The 18526-nt window shown below is 39.5% G+C and overlaps 1 protein-coding gene across 2 annotated transcripts in view; it reads right to left on the reverse strand.

The window, feature by feature from the left end:
* The window catches only part of CARD11 (caspase recruitment domain family member 11), a 119525-nt gene that overhangs the window by 75221 nt on the left and 25778 nt on the right, over window positions 1–18526 (reverse strand). Inside the window, exons 2-5 of one of the 2 annotated variants that reach the window (XM_075179899.1) lie at window positions 7781–7990; window positions 5184–5321; window positions 3395–3717; window positions 2475–2654 (exon numbers count right to left, since the gene is read on the reverse strand). In XM_075179899.1, the coding sequence (XP_075036000.1) occupies window positions 2475–2654; window positions 3395–3717; window positions 5184–5321; window positions 7781–7979 (840 nt within the window). In that variant the 5' untranslated portion in view covers window positions 7980–7990. Of the gene's footprint in view, window positions 1–2474; window positions 2655–3394; window positions 3721–5183; window positions 5322–7780; window positions 7991–18526 lie in introns of both variants that reach the window. The other variant, XM_075179898.1, reaches the window with a different exon arrangement.

Genomic DNA, 18526 nt, shown 5'->3' on the forward strand with positions numbered 1-18526 from the left:
CAAAACTCTAAGGTCTGAGGAAGGTGGGGCGAGTTCATAGTATAATGTTGAGATAAGGCCTTTCGTGGAGGAGTGACGGAGACAAAGATGTTCAAACGTGGTAAGGGGACGGGAGGAAAGGCGAGTTTTGGCAGTATGGTGAAAATGGCGGAGCTGGAGGAATTGGTAGAATAATTTAGTGGGAATATTTATTTGCGATTGGATGTCAGAAAACGAGGGGAACATAGCCGTAGAGGTGAGATTGTTTAAGAAACGGACCCCTTGTGAGGTCCACGAGGAGAATGCTTTAGGAGTAAGGCCTGGAGCGAAGTCTGAGGAGTTAAACAAAGGAATTAGGGGAGAGGGATGGGGGGAGAGGCCAAATTTCTGAGAGCATGAGTCCCAGACCGCCAGGGAATGTGTAATGACCGGATAAAGGGAGACACGTTTTGGTCGACAAGCCCGTGGGAGCCATAGGAGAGTAGATAGGGAAAGCATACCCAGACTCTCAGCCTCGATCTCAACCCAGAACCTGGAGGGAGTTACTACACCACAGAACGCATTGAGCAAGCTGAGCGGAGAGGTAATAGCATTGAAAATCAGGGATTCCCAGTCCCCCTCCCCGCGGGGCTCTCTGTAAAAGCTTGAAACGGACTCGGGGACGCTTACCCGCCCAGATGAATTTAGATACATGGAAATGGAGAAACTTGAAAACGTAGGGGGGACCCGGATGGGGAGGGTTTGAAAAAGGTAGAGGAGTCTAGGGAGTATGTTCATCTTGACCGCATTAATACGACCTATCCAGGAGATGTATAATTGCGACCACGAAACAAGATCCGACTTAATTTGAGCAAGGATGCGAGGGAAGTTGGCCTGAAAAAGCTGGTGAAGTTGCTTAGTCAAGTATACCCCAAGGTACTTGAGTTTTTGAAGACGCCAGTTAAATGGGAAGAAACTTTCTAAAGACACCTTGGGGTAAATGTATCAAGCTGAGAGTTTTCCGGCGGGTTTGAAAAACCAATCAGATTCTAGCTATCATTTATTTAGTACATTCTACAAAATGATAGCTAGAATCTGATTGGTTGCTATAGGCAACATCTCCACTTTTCAAACCCATCTGAAAACTCTCAGCTTGATACATTTAGCCCCTTGTCTGCTGAGGAAACATAAAAGTCTAAGACTTCTGTCTTGTCAGTGTTAACTTTATATCCCGAGAAGTGGCCGTAGAGATTTAATTTGTCTACAAGAGGAGGAACGGAAAGATTTGGGTTAGCAATAGTTAACAGGACGTCATCCGCATATAATGCTATCTTATGAGAAGAACTACCCACCGGGAAGCCTAGTATCTGCTGGTTAGCCCGGATTCTAGCTGCTAATGGCTCTATGATAAGGGCAAAAATGAGCGGGGAGAGGGGACCGAGGTCAGACCATTTGCAGAGACTGTGGCCTACGGGGAGCGGTACAAGGCTGAGATGGCAGTCATAAATTTGCCAGAGAAACCCATCGCTCCCAGCACCCCAACCATAAACGACCAGAAGATGCGGTCGAACACCTTCTCAGCATCTAATGACTCTGTATAAACAATTTAGGGTTCAGAAAAGACTTCCAGTAGTGTAATTTAATAGAGTTACAGATAGCGGACCTGATTCATCAAGGCACACATATAGAGCGCAACACCAATATACAAACACCCAAATTAAACAAGGAGCAGATGTGAAGTTACGTGTGGTGATGAATATGGATGTAGGTCTGCTCTACTGTACTAGGCAAGACACTGCAGTATACATTCTATATGTGGAATATAAAACTGCAAAAGAACGGACATACACACAAAAAACTATTCAATTGTTGTTACTTATTAATAATACTAATGGTAAAAAATTAAGTGTTTATTTATTTTCCATGAAATACATTAGTATGTTATGAATGTACATAAAATCTTTTTACAGATACTCCTGATTGCAAACAAATGATGACACAGCCGTCATCACTAGTAATTGGCACTTACACTAGACCTGCAGCTGGAGCAAGAGATACGGCTGAAAAACAAGAACCTGAGCGATGCCCAGAGCTTAAATCGGATGCTGCTGTATGCGCAGGAGATTGGCACACCCTTACTGTACATTGATTACGGGCAAACACCCTTCCCCGCCCTGTTCCCTCTCTCAAATTGTAGGCTGTACTAAGTGTCCTTTGTGCTCGAAGATGAATTGAACGTGGCTGCATTCTGTGGCATATAGTCCGGTTCTGGGCATGCGCAGAGTGATTTTGCTGATTGTATGCACAAAATCGCTGTCCACGTTCCTTGATGAATCAGGCCCAGGAAATCTATTGTGCATTACAAAATACACTTTCAAATGCCTTCAATACTGATAATTTCCTGAAACCTCTACAAGTATATTTCTGAAGGTTATCAGTAGTTATGTTACATACTGCAACCTTTGTTTGCATTTAGTGACCTTTAAATAAAATATGTAAGGTAACTGGATTATTACCTGGAGTATAGATTGAAACTCTTGTATTTTTGTTTTCAGCATTTCATTTTCACGCTCAAGTTCCATCACCTGTTCCCTCTTTGGACGATTCTCAATATCATTTTTTAGTTTAAGGGATTGGTTTCTTTCCAGTTTACACTCCTCTTCTACTTTATTCAAATGATGCTGAAGGCGATCAATCTGCATTCAATTAACAATAGAGTATAACAATATGACATTTTGTGAAGATAGTTTTAACATTTAACAAACAGCATGGATTTGATAAATGTTAACTAAGGTATATATAATAAGAACAACTGCTTGTTATAGTAACCACAAAATTATAATATCCCAGGCAGCTACAAGTTTTGTTTTCTTCTTTGGGATTTCGCCAAAAATAGGTCAATTTGATGGAAGCTGGTAAATAAATTTTTTTAAAATAATGTATTTTTTAGCTGATGTTTATCTATATTAGTATTTATAGTCCCCTATATGTATTTATTGTGATATAATTTAGATTAATTTGCCCTCACTTGCAATATATTCATAATGACCTCTAAATTAGCATCAGACATCGGGTCTCAGGCCTCATTTAGGTACAGCAAATGTCACATTTTCATAAAATATGTAATGAAATACAAACACCCCCACCTCTATCGTTTATCGCTATATAAAAAAATGTGAATCTTCTTTCCTGCATTATGCCAAATGGAAATGACAAATAAGTACTCCAAAAAGATTTAATATACTATAGCTACGACACTAACAGGGGAGGGCTGGTAGGCTTTAGCCCGGGGGCAAGCACACAGCACTGGCCCATAAGTAGCGGCCCAACCTTAAAGGGTGATTTTTGGTACAATATATATTTATCTATATAAAGATAATATATATACTTTTCTTTATGATTCATAATAAGAAATAAATTTAAAATTAATATTCACCTCAAGTTGCAAATCTCGACTCCTCATGACAGCCATGTTCTTCTCCTCACTGAGTTGAGCAAACCTCATGGCTAAGTTATAGTTATCGTCCTTTACTTTGATTAACTCATCATTACAGTTGTTTCGCTCTTCCTTCATTTTGTTGTAACGGTCTTGAAATGTTACTAGCTCTAAGTTAACAAGCTTTAATTGCTTCCTTTCATCTTCCAGTAGTCTTGAGTTAGCCACAAGTTCACATTTCTGCACTTCTTTTGTCTTTAACTGCTGCTGCAGTTTGATAACTTCATTCATCAAGAACTGTGTGAGAGCTTCATGCCCCTCTTCTACTACAAAAAGCAACAATAGCATGAGCATAGACATGGACCCTGGTTTAAATGTTTCTATCACCTTTGTTTGACCATCTAGAGTCACAGTTGCCCAAAAACTATATCCCAATGGCTGATTAAATTATGATAGCACCCAAAGTGTTCAGCAGTCTCATCTCTCACAAGTCAATTGTTTTCCTACAAAGAGAAATAGTATTTTCTTACATGCATCCTTGAAAATACTTGAAATTTACCAAGTGAAACACTGCTGAAGGCAAACAAAGGGAAGCTAGGAACATTTAGAAGTATGCAGGGAATTATATAACCAAATTATAATAGCACAGGGTGCAAATTGCTTCTACTGCATGTCTAGCTAGACAACGGCTGCTCTGCAATAGACTTGCAGTTGCAGACTTCCTGTCTGATAAGTAACTGCTCTTTTCCTGGGAGGCAAACATTCACTAACTGATAGACACACAGTTTTATATATATGGTGGTTAATAAAAAGAAGGGGAATTATGGGTACACTTTGAACTTACCAGTGTCCCTTTAGCGCAAAGAGTAGCTGTTTAGACAAAATTCAGACTAAAATTATATAGATGTTGGCTGAAATTTCTACTAATTCTATTCATTTTCATGTAAACATACAGCTTTGTAAAACATAAAAATCTGTAATGGATAATCAAATTAAAACCTGGCGTGAGACAAATATGCAGGGCCTGATTTAGAGTTGAATGTAAATATCATTGCATATGAGCAAAGATGTGTCTGAATATTTGCATTTCCATGTCTGTATATTGTGTTTCATGCATCTTAAGAAGGGGTGGACTGGGCATGTGCTCCCCTGAGCTGGACCCCTATTGAATGTTTTGGCCCGCATCCGACTGATCTGCTAGTGGTTTTTTACCCTTTGATAAATCAGCCCCTGTGTTCTATACCTAAAACCACTTTTTAAGGTTGCTCAATGGCCAGTGTTGTGTTCTTACCCACTTGCTCAAACTTTCCTGCCAGTCTCTGATCTCAACAAACTCAAATCTATTGTATGGATTAATCTGGAGTAAAGATGTAGTGATGATCATCATCAACTCCAAACTTGAATGTCGTTTACACAGCATATTGCACTCATTTAACAAGAAAAGACAATTATAGAATTGTAATAAATAGCATGGATAGATTCACTTCTCAGTTCTCTCCCATTTCCTATGCTTTTTCTTTTTTAACCCTCACAACCTGAAATTTAATTAATATGAAATGTACTGTGCTACAATGACTGTAACAATAGACAAGTCCATTGAACACTACAGGCCAAATACCAGTAATGCAACCTCTATGTTCTCCCATTCTTTTCTGATGCATGGCACAGACAAAGCTCCAATACTTTATATCATCGTTTTAAATATACATACACAAACACAAAAAGCATAGTAGAGTGCATGGAGTTTTAGAAGGCACAGGGAATTATAGGATGGACAGCTCTCACTCACCAACTATGGTAGAGAACCTTCTAGTTGGCTCTTTTCCTGTTACCAACTTATAGAGTTCTGGGTAGTAAAACTCAAGACTTTCCAAAAACACAATATAACCCCGTTGTCCTTTTGTAAGAAGAATGTCCAAGAGCCGTCCTGCCAATGGAAAAATAGAAAAAGAATCAGAAGCTAATTTAGTGTGTCTGGTATTTTGTACATCAGTTCCTCTGCTACATATTTTCACTTTTACTTAACTATAAGCAATTGATTTAAATTTGTTAAAGGAAGACAGATATAAAACGTAAAGGTGATCATTTACAAATGAATGGCCCAGTGCAAAGCTGCATGTTTTATTTACCAAGTGTAGTGTTTGAATTATAAGTTTACATGCAGTAAAATACCAAGCAAGTCTATTTGCATATCTACTTGTTTTAACCATGCATGCATTTGAGTGCACCAGTGGGTATGTTCCTTTATGTTTCTGCATAAAATTAATACTTGCTTTTCTGCACATTAAATTAAATGTTTGCTGATTTCTTTCATGAACTTATCAAGTGACAGTCATTAAAGTATTCATTTAGATGGGAAATAAAACAGAAAGTGGGGATTTGGGTCTTTAGATCATTTTTCATATTAATATAATTTGTAAGAATAATATTGTATTTATAACATATTTTCCTCTTTAATGTCCAAGTGGTATGGTACAGTTAAGTCCGAACTATTGATCATAGCTACTGTGAGAGCTTGTGTGGAGCACTACAACCATGGATTCATCCACCTTCTGAAACAAATCAAGTTATACTTTTCTGTCCGTATCGGTGGAACCCTCCTGATAGGTGGTCGTCATGGTGGTGGTATACAGGAGCTGTGGTTTATGGATGCACATGCGATCAAGGTCCTTAGAAGGTGGATGAGTGGGCTGAGTGGAGGTAGACGGTTCCAGGGATAGAGAGCTAGGGGGTGTGAGAGAGTAGTGCAATGACCACTGTGGATGCATAAGGTACTGGTGTAGAAGAAAAAAAGGGAACATTTGTGGAGTATAAGGAGTGAGATAAAATTGGATCAGACCATGATGTTATAATGTCACAATGCTCATTTCACTACTCACTGCACATTTTTCACACCCTCTAGCTGTCCATACATGGGACTACCTACCTCTACTCAACCCACTCATCTTTCTTCTACAGAATAAGATTACATATCGATATTAACCATTTATGGACCATGCTTTGTGTATAACACCAACACTACAACTTCCTACAAGAAGCACTCCATGGCTATAGACAGATAAGTATAGCTGTCCAAATGTTAAATGATAAAAAAATAATGTCTTGTCAAACCTGATCCAACATTGTAAAGCATTAACAGTTGCACTAAGTGGTTTGGTTGTAAATAATCATAAGTGTTATCCTCTATAATGTATCATCATTAAAATGTCTTAAAAATCCTCTATTTTTCAGAACACAAATATTTAATGGTGGTTTAAATCAATATTTTTAATATATAAAATAACTTAGTGTGTAGATAAATAATTCATAAGAAATAAGAGAATAATGCCAATATTTTTTCAAAATTCAATACACCCTGCTATGTAAGAGCTTAATTGATTAGCATAGATTACAATCTTGTATATCTGCATGCAAAAATATTAACTGATACAGCAAAGCTACTTGATTGCAGTAGCAAAATAACATTTTAAAAAGCGCCTTCAGACTTCAGTAAGCAGAATATTTGGAAATTCCAGCATCATTATGTTATTTGTCCAGAATTAAGTCTGTTACTGGATCCTAGTCAGGGCCGGATTAAGGGAATGGAGGCCCCTGGGCTAAGGGCGCCACCATTCCCCCGTGAGGCCCCTAATGTGAGCCACCCGCCGCCGCCGCCCCCCGTACCCCGTGAGGCCCCCCCCTTCCCAAGCGCTTACCTCTCACTGTAGTCTTCCGTCCCCGGCGCGCTGTAAGCTCCTTACTGAGGAGATCTCGCGAGAGTTCACTCGCGAGATCTCCTCAGTAAGCAGATTACTGAGCGCCGGGGACGGAGGACTACAGTGACAGTGCTCAGCAGCATTGATCGGGCTGGGGGCGCCCCCGCCCCCGAACCAATCAATAATGCTGCTGAGGACTTTGAAGGGCCCCCTGGATGCCCGAGGCCCCTGGGCTATAGCCCAGTTAGACCTCGGGTTAATCCGGCACTGATCCTAGTATAGATTTTTTTCATGAACATAACAGTGTGTATCCTGGAATATGATAATATAGGATTAGGGTATGTAAGAGTAATCTCACTTTTTAAGTCGAATTAAAACTGCAATTAATATTTTTATATCCTGTAGTAGAAGCTGAGCTGTACTGCCTTGCCTCTGCCTCATACTTCAAGTCACTGCCTAGAATCAAAGAGAAAACTTCCCTCTTGGCTGAAGATTTTTCTGTAGCAGAGCAAAACAATTCACTTATTAGATGATTTTCTGTATTCAGTATATGCATTGTAGTCTTAAGTACCCATTCATTAATTATAGAATTATGAATAAATGTATCTTGCATTGAATATTAAATCAAGTACCCTACTGTTCTGTATTTGGATCCATTTAGCATATTCTAAGCACTTTTAGGATGGCATACCTGAGCGGGTGGTCCTGGATAAAAAAAGCACAGAGTTGAGAACCTCTTCCTCGTCCTGCTCGTCAATGACCTTACATTGTCGCAAGTAAGGTGTTAGCTTTGCAGGATTGATGTAGCGGCTGAGCATATTCCTATTGGATTCAATGTTTTCCCATAATTCATTTTCATCATTTTTTAACATGTCAATTGCAGTCTCCATTTTGTATTATTCTAGAGATTAAAAAAATATAAAAAGATTAAATTACAGTAACTGCAACAACAGCGAGATTTAAATAATATTTAAATAATTTAAGTTATAGCATAAATGTAGAGTATCTCATAATACAATATTGCCATATATATAGTTACTAAATTATTTTCAAGGACAGCATCGGGTTTGAACGATTTGCCCCCTTATTCTTGGGAATGTCACTATCTTTCAATATTGGCCAACTGTGCATTTCCCTTTATTACTAATATTGTTTTATTTATCAAATGCCAACATTCCAAAGCTATGTACAATGGGAAACAACCATACATTCCCATACAAGATTACGATACAGAACATCAAAGGAATGGATATAGCTTGCAAGAACTTACAACTTAATAGGGTATAATGGAGCAATACAAAAGGTAGAACTGCATGTTTTGAAGTATGGATGAGCCCCATATGAATGTATAGTGTGTACAATTGTAAGTGCTCGAAAGTACTATGTGAACCACCACACAAATAGTGATAGAGATTTCTAATAACATCAGAGAACATTCTAGATTATGGGATATAAAAGGTATAGTGTGATTATTATGTAGAGAAAGAATAGGTGAACAGTAGTAGTTAAGAAATATTGTATTTGCCTGAAAAGATGTTCTTTCAGAGACCGCTTTAAGCTTTGTAGATTAGTCGATAGTCTAATTAATTAATTAATTAATTAAGAGCTGTCAGATGAGATGCTAAAGGAGTGACTGAAGAGGTAGGAAGAGAATCAATATAGGGCAATTCCCGTATATGAACTCAGAAGTAGGGTTTTCATAATTTTGAAATTGAAAACTAAGACACTGACAAAACATGAGGTTTGCTCAAGCAATACAATTTACCCCATACAGCACTTTTAGCCACAAGTTATGTTGAACACTGATAGGAACATATCTCAGCTTGTCCTGTTAATGCTGGATCATCATGGCTTTAAATAATGGAGAAATAAGCATTGTGTGTGGGGGGGGGAGGGGGGGAACTGCGTTTAGGGAAAAATAGTAAAGTATGGAAACCTTAATGAGTGGGTGCAGATCTAAGGGTGTAAACAACTAAGAGATACTAAGGGAAATGATTACAAGACATTAGGACAGTGTAGACTAAGCAGACCAACTTGAAGGCATAAGTGAATATAAAAATATACAGTGGTTTTCTGGAGTGGATGGATGAAGGGATAGTTTCTTTAGGATGACTGACTAATGTATGTTTCTAAGATGAAGGGAAAATTCCAGGAAAGAGAGGAATGACCTCTTAAGAGAGAAACAAGTAGTTACCAGCAAGTATGATCCAGAAGACATGTACTAAAGTGTGAAGAGGAAATTAGAGCAGAGACTTTGTCTTCAGCAACAAGATCAAGGGAAAAAAAAGGGTTCTTTGAGTTTAAGGTAGGAGACGTGAGCAGACTGGAATTAATATTTCAAGTTTGATAGTATTTAACGTCTTGCTAAAGGTTTGTAATGTCAGTGGTATTTTTACTGCAGGATGAAAGGAGAAAGTATAGGTGATAAATAGGTGAGGAAGATATGTATGCAGAGAAGAGGTTATGAAATAAACTCATTTTGCATGAGCAAGGACATAGATGTCGGAACAAAGAATATATTTCTAGTGGAAAAATCTGAAGCATTGCATGATTTCCTCCAACAGTGATCCACATGCACACTTTTGAAGGTAGCATGTCTCTTTAGTGCTGAAGGATTGTAGCCAGCAGTGATGGCAGCAAATAGTGGGCATTACTTGAGGAAAGGCAGGTTCAAGGGCTGGTTGTAGTGTTAAGTAGCCACATAAGGACACTGGGTGGATGGTATGGAGGAAAGTAGAGACTTTAGAATGTCTGAGAACTTATTTAAGCCAACAACAGAAACAAATTGCTGTACATGTAGATAATGTAATGTATAGGTGATGTGAAGAGGTGGTGTGATTAAAAGTGCTGACCTGAGAGGGAATGGGAATTTAGTAAGATTAGCAAAAGAACAGAGTTCAACAATGGTGAAATTGAAAGAATGACCATCTTCACAAATGTGAGAATTAGTCAACTGGAAAAAGACGACATTTTTAATTAGAAGGAAGCAGTAGAAGTGTGTCATCTACAGGGATATTGATGCCACCTGGTATGAGTGTTGACATTTTGTAGGGTAGAAAATGTGGAAGCATGAAATGATCTATGTGACCCAGTGGAAAATGTTTAAGTTACACGGAGAGGGCAGCATTATATCAACACTCCTTCCATGCCTAATACACGGTCTGTTAACGTGACTAAAATGTAAACCACCCTATGACAAAGCAGTTAGTGTAGAAGTGTGACAGTCAGTGATTCATTTTTCTGTAAGAGCAAACAGGCTTAAGAAGTTGGAGAGGAACAGATCATGCAACTGTCTCTATATTTCCTTATTCACTAGGCGCTATAAATTAATATTTATAGAAAAGAGGTATTTAAAAGATCAGTATACCCTGAAAAGGAAATTTAAACCTAGTGTACAGTCATAGCCATTTGGTTTTCACAAAGTTTGATGCTTCAGTGTTTTTAGACCTTTTTTGTCAGATGTTGCTATAGTATAATGAAGCAAAATTACAAGCATTTCATAAGTGTCAAAGGCTTTTATTCACAATTACATTAAGTTTATGCAAAGAGTCAATATTTGCAGTGATGACTCTTATTTTTAAAGACCTCTGGAATTCGCCCTGGCATGCTGTCAATCAACTTCTGGGCCACATACTGACTGATGGCCACTCATTCTTGCCTAATCAATGCTTGGAGTTTGTCAGAATTTGTGGGTTTTTGTTTGTCCACCCACCTCTTGAGGATGGACCACAAGTTCTCAAAGCGATTTAGGTCTGGGCAGTGTTCTGCCCATGGACCCAAAATTTTGATGTTTTGATCCCCAAGCCTCTTAGTTATCACTTTTACTTTATGGCAAGGTGCTTCATCATGCTGGAAAAGGCATTTTTCATCACCAAACTGTTCTTGAATGGTTGGGAGAAGTTGCTCTTGGAAGATGTTTAGGTACCATTTTTATTCATGACTGTGTTCTTAGGCAAAATTGTGAGTGAGCCCACTCCCTTGGATGAGAAGCAACCCCACACATGAATGGTCTCAGGATGCTTTACTGATGGTAACGATCACCTTTCCTATTCTGGACAAGCATTTTTCCTGATGCCCCAAACAATCTGAAAGGGGATTCATCAGACAAAATGACTTTACCCCAGTCCTCGGCAGTCCGATCCCTGTACCTTTTGCAGAATATCAATCAGTTTTTCCTGGAGAGTCGTGGCTTCTTTGCTGGACTTCTTGACACCAAGCCATCCTCCAAAAGTCTTCATCTCACTGTGCGTGCAGATGCACTCACACCTGCATGCTGCCATTTCTGAGCAAGCTCTGCACTGTGATGCCCCGATCCCACAGCTGAATCAACTTTAGGAGACGGTTCTGGCGCTTGCTGGATGTTCCTGGGCACCCTGAAGCCTTCTGCACAACTATTGATCCTCTCTCCTTGAAGTTCTTGATGATCCGATAAATGGTTGATTTAGGTTTAATCTTACTAGCAGCAATATCCTTGCCTGTGAAGCCCTTTTTGTGCAAAGCAATGATGACTGCATGTGTTTCCTTGCAGTTAACCATGGTTAACAGAGGAAGAACAATGATTTCAAGCACCACCCTCCTTTTAAAGCTTTCAGTCTGTTATTCTAACTTAATCAGCATGACAGCGTGATCTCCAGCCTTGCCCTCGTCAACACTCTCACCTGTGCTAACAAGAGAATCACTGACCTCATTTCAGCTGGTCCTTTTGTGGCAGGGCTGAAATGAAGTGGAAATGTTTTTGGGATAAAATTCATTGTCATGGCAAAGAGTGACATTTATTGCAATTCATCTGATCACTCTTCATGACATTCTGGAGTATATGAAAATTGGCATCATAAAAACTGAGGCAGCAGACTTTGTGAAAAACAATATTTGTGTCATTCTCAAAACTTTGGCCATGTGTCACTAATACCGGTTATAGTCATAAGCTTGTCACTTGTCCTTTAGAATTGCCGGGGTGAGTGACTCGCAACTTTGCAAGGGAATAGTTTGTTTATAATTAGGAAACTGGACTGGACTGCTTGATGTTCAATATTTACTTGAGTAATTAGAGAATTGGCATGTTAGGTAATTTAATTTCAACATTTGTTTTTACAATTACAATGCTCATGCCTGTATAGATGATTCACTTACTGAACAAACTAATGTCAAATTTGTGGATAAAGCTACTTACAATGACCAACCAAATTACCCTCCTTATTAAAGCATGCAATGCTACAATGGACGTTGAACTGGACAATATCAAATGAGTGCAGAATTGTATCACATTTTTAAAAATATTGAAATTCCAAGTGAACTTACTGATTCAATCCGATGCTGAAAAGCAGCATAGGTTAAACATTTTCTATGTAGTCGTAGACTCCATTCTGTCTGGTATTCATCGTCGATTTGCTTAATTGGAAGTCATTTCTAATTTCTTTAAGATTCTTTGGGAGTTCAACAAAATGAGTAATGAAGACAAACTAATTTTCTTGATGCCAATTTAAAGTACAAATGTTAAATTGGAAAGCAAGTCAAAGGAACTTCTAACAGAAATCCTAGAACTAGGACTTTGTGGTGTGTTTAACATCACAATTGCTTTGCGCATCTTCCTCAGTTTGCCAGCATCTGTTGCTTCTGGTGAACGAATGTTCATTGTGCTGAAGAACATCACTCAACAATGAGTCAAGAGCAATTGAATGGGCTGGCCATGCTCAATATTAACTGTGACATGGCTGGAAAGTTGGATTTTTCCAAATTGATTGCTGCATTTACAGAAAAAAAGCTAAAACATATTTTTGTTTCTTTTAAAGAAACAGAGGGTGAGGGGGGGCTGGGGAAATTTGGGATTTCCTGGCTCTCTATGAACTAGGAAAACATATAACCAATAGACAATTTGCTGGCAAACAGTAAAAGCCTTGTGCCAAGATATGTCAGTCAACTCTGACATACACTGTAATTGGAAAGCAAAAACTGGGTGCAAATATGGGGAAAGGCTAAAAAAAAATTATATTAAAAATAAGCCAAAAATAGATTTTTAATAGCATGAACATTTTTGTAACTCTTCTAATTGGATAATTTAAGCTCTGCTCTAAGAGTTGAATCAAGGTTTTGACCATTTTTTTAACTTGTTCATCTGTAAACTAACTATGAAAAATTATTAAGCCATAAAAAAATAAAATGAAAGTAATATACTGAACCCTTAAACTGTGTTTAGAAATCAGATATTTCTTTTATTATTGTGGATCAAGTGAATTTTCAAATGGGATGTGAAATGTGTGCAATGACTTTGGGGTGGTGGCATCCTTGAAAATCCAGTGACCCCAATGGTAAAAACTATTGTAATATTTGTATCCAGTACACATTAAAGGGAACTTATGGAATGTGATGTAAGCAACCTGCTCTAGAACTAGAACACTTGTCTATTGGGTATCAATTAAAATAAAACTTTTTTGTCTGCAATATGGCCATTAGTACTAGAAATATGCTAATTGATTTGGTCAAGTCTGAATTGAGGCCAATATCAGTGACTCTCAAATCAATTCAGATTCAGCAACAATTTGCCCAATAATTTATGCCCCTTAAAAATCAAGCCAATTACAGTGTGCCCCTCTGGCACTCATTCTTTCTGTATTGATCTACGGAAAAATGTTTGTGATTGCTACTATTTGTAATTGTGACTTGTAATGTGAGCTCTGAGCTACTGGCTATCCCAATCATCGTATTCACTTATATCTTATGCACACTTGGTACTTTTTACATCCTACTTAGATAGCCCTAGAGGTACACACAGATTTTTTTTTACCATTGTACAAGCAGCCCACATGTTGACAACACCTCCTTTTTAAATAAGTCATTTACAAAACAATGATATAATAAATCATCAATATAAAATTACAAGCCCCATTAACCACATTTGAGAAGCACAAATGTCACCATTCCTCCAACCAATGAAACATTATTTTATGAAGGAAACTGATTTCTATCCTGCAATCACAAACGGGGCCATGGCTGCTAGTTCTCCATAGCTATCAAGGACGTAGTGTGGATGGAGCATATGCTTTGTGCAGCTGAGAGGGGCGCCTGCAGGGACGAATTGGTCAATGACCATCTTCATGTTTTTGTGCTGCCTTGTAACAGAGTGACGGGGTGGTGAGATCAGGACCACCCCCATTCCTGTTGACAAGCAGCATGTGGTCACTGTTTACATAGCTCCCAAAATTTAGAAGCCGATAGCGGACTGGCTCTTCAGTGTTGTAGGACTACAGAGCACAGCATGTCCTGCCAGAGTGCAAACTGGAATTTGTAGTTCCAAAATAGCAGGTTACATTGATATATAGCCAGCCACATAATACACAAACAATGTTGCATTGGCTCCTACAAATGCATTTCCTCAATTGGCCCCACATGCCGCAAACCGACACTCTTTTTTCCTCTTCAACTTGCCTCCACATATAGCCATGCTCCCCCCCCCACTTGTGTGTGCACTTCAATTCTGCTCTTGCTTCCGGGGCCTTGCCTCCACGCTATTCTACTAATCACAATACACTACAAACAAACCCCAAGAAAATTTCCAATTCAAGAAATAAAAGCCAGGACAGCTGAGTGTACCCTTTGGCCCCTGATTCAGTAGTTTTTGGGAAATAAACCCTAGACTATATGCAACCTTGGCAAAAGCTGGTGCTGCAGGCACAGCAACAGGAGTGCAACAGTGTAGACATCTCTTTTTGGCTGGTGCTGCGTGTGCAACCTAGCATGAGTGTAACCATGCCAACTAATATTGGACCAGCCAATCACTTTACTCTGCCCACAATCCTACTCATGATTTGATGCATGGGCGGGTGGGGCTGAATCTTCTACGACTCCCACCATCATTGCCACCACCAGGCTCATGTACCCCCCTCCCAGCGCCCCTGATAAAAGCCATATTATATGAAAAGCCAGACATCACTGCACGATGAGTGACACACATAATATGGTGACAATCACATGTGTAATATGTGCACAAAGGGTCAGTCAAGTTTGCCAGGGAACAAAGCTTGAAGCCAACACAGTCTCCTTTGGGAGAAACATGTTAGAAACGACAAATACTTTTAAATAACAAAAAAACCTGAATGTTAATTTTACACCTAGCATTGTTCCCATTGATGGATTGAATCATCTACACATCAGGATGATCACTGCCTTGATCTTGTTTCTCTAGACTATGCTCAGTTTCTAATTTTCTTAACACACCCTTCCCCCTCTCGGATCATAACCTTATCAGCTACACAATCAAGCCCACTGCACTAACCTCTCTACTGTCTAACTTTACCAAGCCTCCTCATACCCGCAGAAATCTTAATTCTATTAATCTTTAACAATTTTCCACCTCTCTCCAACACCTTCTCTCCCCTCTCTACATTCTCCTCCCCTGAGATGGCAGTACCTAATTTTCACCAAACCTTAGCAACGGCCCTTGATCAAGTGGCCCCAGCGACACTACATACTACACGTCAACTTCGATGTCAACCGTGGCACATTACAGCAACGCAAAATATTCAAAAACTTTCACGTAAAGCAGAACGTCACTGGCGTAAATCTCGCACCTCTAATGACGTCTTCACATATACTTCTGTCTACCGCTCCTATCGAAATGCTCTGGATACTGCGAAACAAACATACTTCCAATCTCTTATCTATGCTCAGGCTTCTAACCCCAAATAACTTTTCAATACATTTAAATCTCTTCTCATTCCTCCCACCCCGAACCCTCCGTCTACTATCAGTGCCCATAATCTTGCTTCCTACTTCAAGGACAAGATTGATAAGATCAGACTAGAAATGATATCCTCTTCCTCGACAAGCAATCAGCTCAATTCCTTCCCACTATCCTCTGACACCCTCTGTTTATTTGACCCCACAAATGAAGAGGAAATTTCTACTCTCTTCTTATCTTCCTACTCTACCTCCTGTCCTCTTGATCCTATTCCCTCGCAAATTGGTAGATCCCTGTCTCCTGTGCTCATTTCACCTCTAACTAAAATCTGTAATCTCTCACTCTCTATTGGCATCTTTCCAGCACTATACAAGCATGCAGTGATTACCCCTATTCTAAAAAAACAAGATTCTGACCCAAACTCTCTCTCTCAAATTACCGTCCCATCTCTCAGCTCCCGTGCCCCTCCAAGCTTCTATAGAGACTTGCCTACACTCGCCTCACATGCTTCCTTTTCGCAAACAACCTGTTGGATCCTTTTCAGTCTGGCTTTCGTTCTCAACACTCCACAGAGACTGCGTCGACTAAGGTTGTCAATGATCTGATCACTGCTAAAACTAAACGCCATTACTCTCTCCTAATTCTCCTGGATCTCTCGGCTGCATTTGACACCGTTGACCACTCTCTTCTCATACAAACGCTGTAATCCCTAGGTCTTCAAGACACTGATCTACCCTGGTTCTCATCCTACCTTTCTAATCGCTCTTTCACTGTTAATTTCTCTGGGGCCACCTCTGCTCCACTTCCTTTATCAGTTGGAGTACCGCAAGGCTCAGTGCTAGGTCCTCTGCTGTTCTCTATCTATACCGCTTCTCTTGGAAATGTAATAAGTTCCTTTGGATTTCCGTATCTCATCTCTATGCGGATGATACCCATATTCATCTATCCTCTCCTGATCTCTCGACATCTGTGTTGTCCCGTGTAACTGACTGTCTTTCTGCCATATCATCTTGGAGGTCCTCTCGCCAACTCAAACTTAATCTTTCTAAAACAGAGTTAATAATATTTCCAACCACCAACAAGAGCATACCTGACATTTCTATCTCTGTTGATAACATGACCAAAAATCCCACCCTACAAGCTCGCTGCCTGGGTGTAATCTTTGACTCACACCTATCCTTTGTTCCCCACATTGACTCTATATCTAAATCATGTTACATACATCTAAAGAACATTTCCAGAATTCGCACATATCTCACGCAAGACACTGCAAAAACCTTAATTCATGCACTTATCTCCCGCATTGACTATTGCAATTCCCTCCTTACTGGTTTTCCCAAAAACAGACTCAAACCCCTACAATCTATTTTGCATGCTGCAGCAGGAGGGATTTTTCTTGCAAATTGCTATTCCTCTGTTGAATCACTCTGTATGTCTCTATACTGGCTGCCTGTTTTCTACCGAATCCAATATAAAATACTTTTACTAACCTACAAGGCCATCAACAAAGCTGCACCAACATACATATCTTCTCTTGTCTCAAAATATCTCCTAACTCGGCAACTCCGTTCTGCACCAGATCTGCATCTCTTATCCACCCTCATTACATTGTCGAAGTCAGCAAATTGGATAAAGTCATTTCAATAAAAATCGAGCAACTTGGTTGTCTTTGTCTGAAAAGATGCGTACGGTACGCTATGGCGTACAAGGGCACGCTACGGCGTGAAAGGGCGTACGCAGCTACTACACGTGGCAGCAACAGTATTTGGTCTTTTACCATACATTCGCACAAACACGCATACTTATAAAATAGTACACATTAATGGTAGTTGCAACACATAGTTATGTCGAAATATAGTAGTATTTATGTGTTATATTAAAGTTACATGCATATTAGTTAAATATACGGAACAGGTTGAAGGAATCATATCATGAGTGGTATCATAATAAACCTTTTAACATTTCCTACTGTTTGGTTCACTCTGCGAAGGAATCGCAGAGTGCATACACAAGTTATGAATGATAGGGAATTATGAACTACTTAAGACTAAGGAATCTTGGCGGGAAGAGCCGAGCATACCCCCTGGAGAGATGACCCCCTCCTTTGGATTCCTTAGGATGAACTAGAAAATGATTGACAACCCCTTGGACCTTCCTGAAACCTGGACCAATAGAAGCAAGCTATACCATCTTCATTGTATTACTGTATTTCTGTGTGCATATAAGCAGCAGCTTCACATCTAGTGTTCAGACATCTTGTCCCCAGACTTCAGGATTGAGTGACTGTACACTGGATCCAGAGCGCCTGCGATAAGTAACGGCTGTATTTATTATCACTTCGCTTGATCATATTAAACTACTTTATGCGAATAAATCTTTGTGCGTTGGAAACACAAATCGAGGTTCGACAATCGTTATTGGTTAGCGACAATACGCACTTAACAACATCCTCCCATTCCCGGCTACAGGACTTTTTTCGGGCGGCACCCACTCTATGGAATTCTCTCCCTCCATAATAAAACTCTCCTCTGGTCTACAAACTTTCAAGCGTTCTCTGAAAACCCACCTCTTCAGACAAACTTATAATATTCCTCAACCACCCTCTTAACCTCACTACAAAACCCCATTACCACTCGTTACACAATTTCACACAAGACAACTACCCCCTGACCAACATTGTTGTGTGACAGGATCATTTAGCTTATGAGTCACTTTTACCTTTGCAGCCTGGCTGGGCCGAAATACAAAATGTAGACTTAGGCT

The sequence above is a fragment of the Mixophyes fleayi genome, chromosome 7 (genome assembly GCF_038048845.1).
Source record: "Mixophyes fleayi isolate aMixFle1 chromosome 7, aMixFle1.hap1, whole genome shotgun sequence".
NCBI classification, from domain to species: Eukaryota; Metazoa; Chordata; class Amphibia; order Anura; family Limnodynastidae; genus Mixophyes; species Mixophyes fleayi.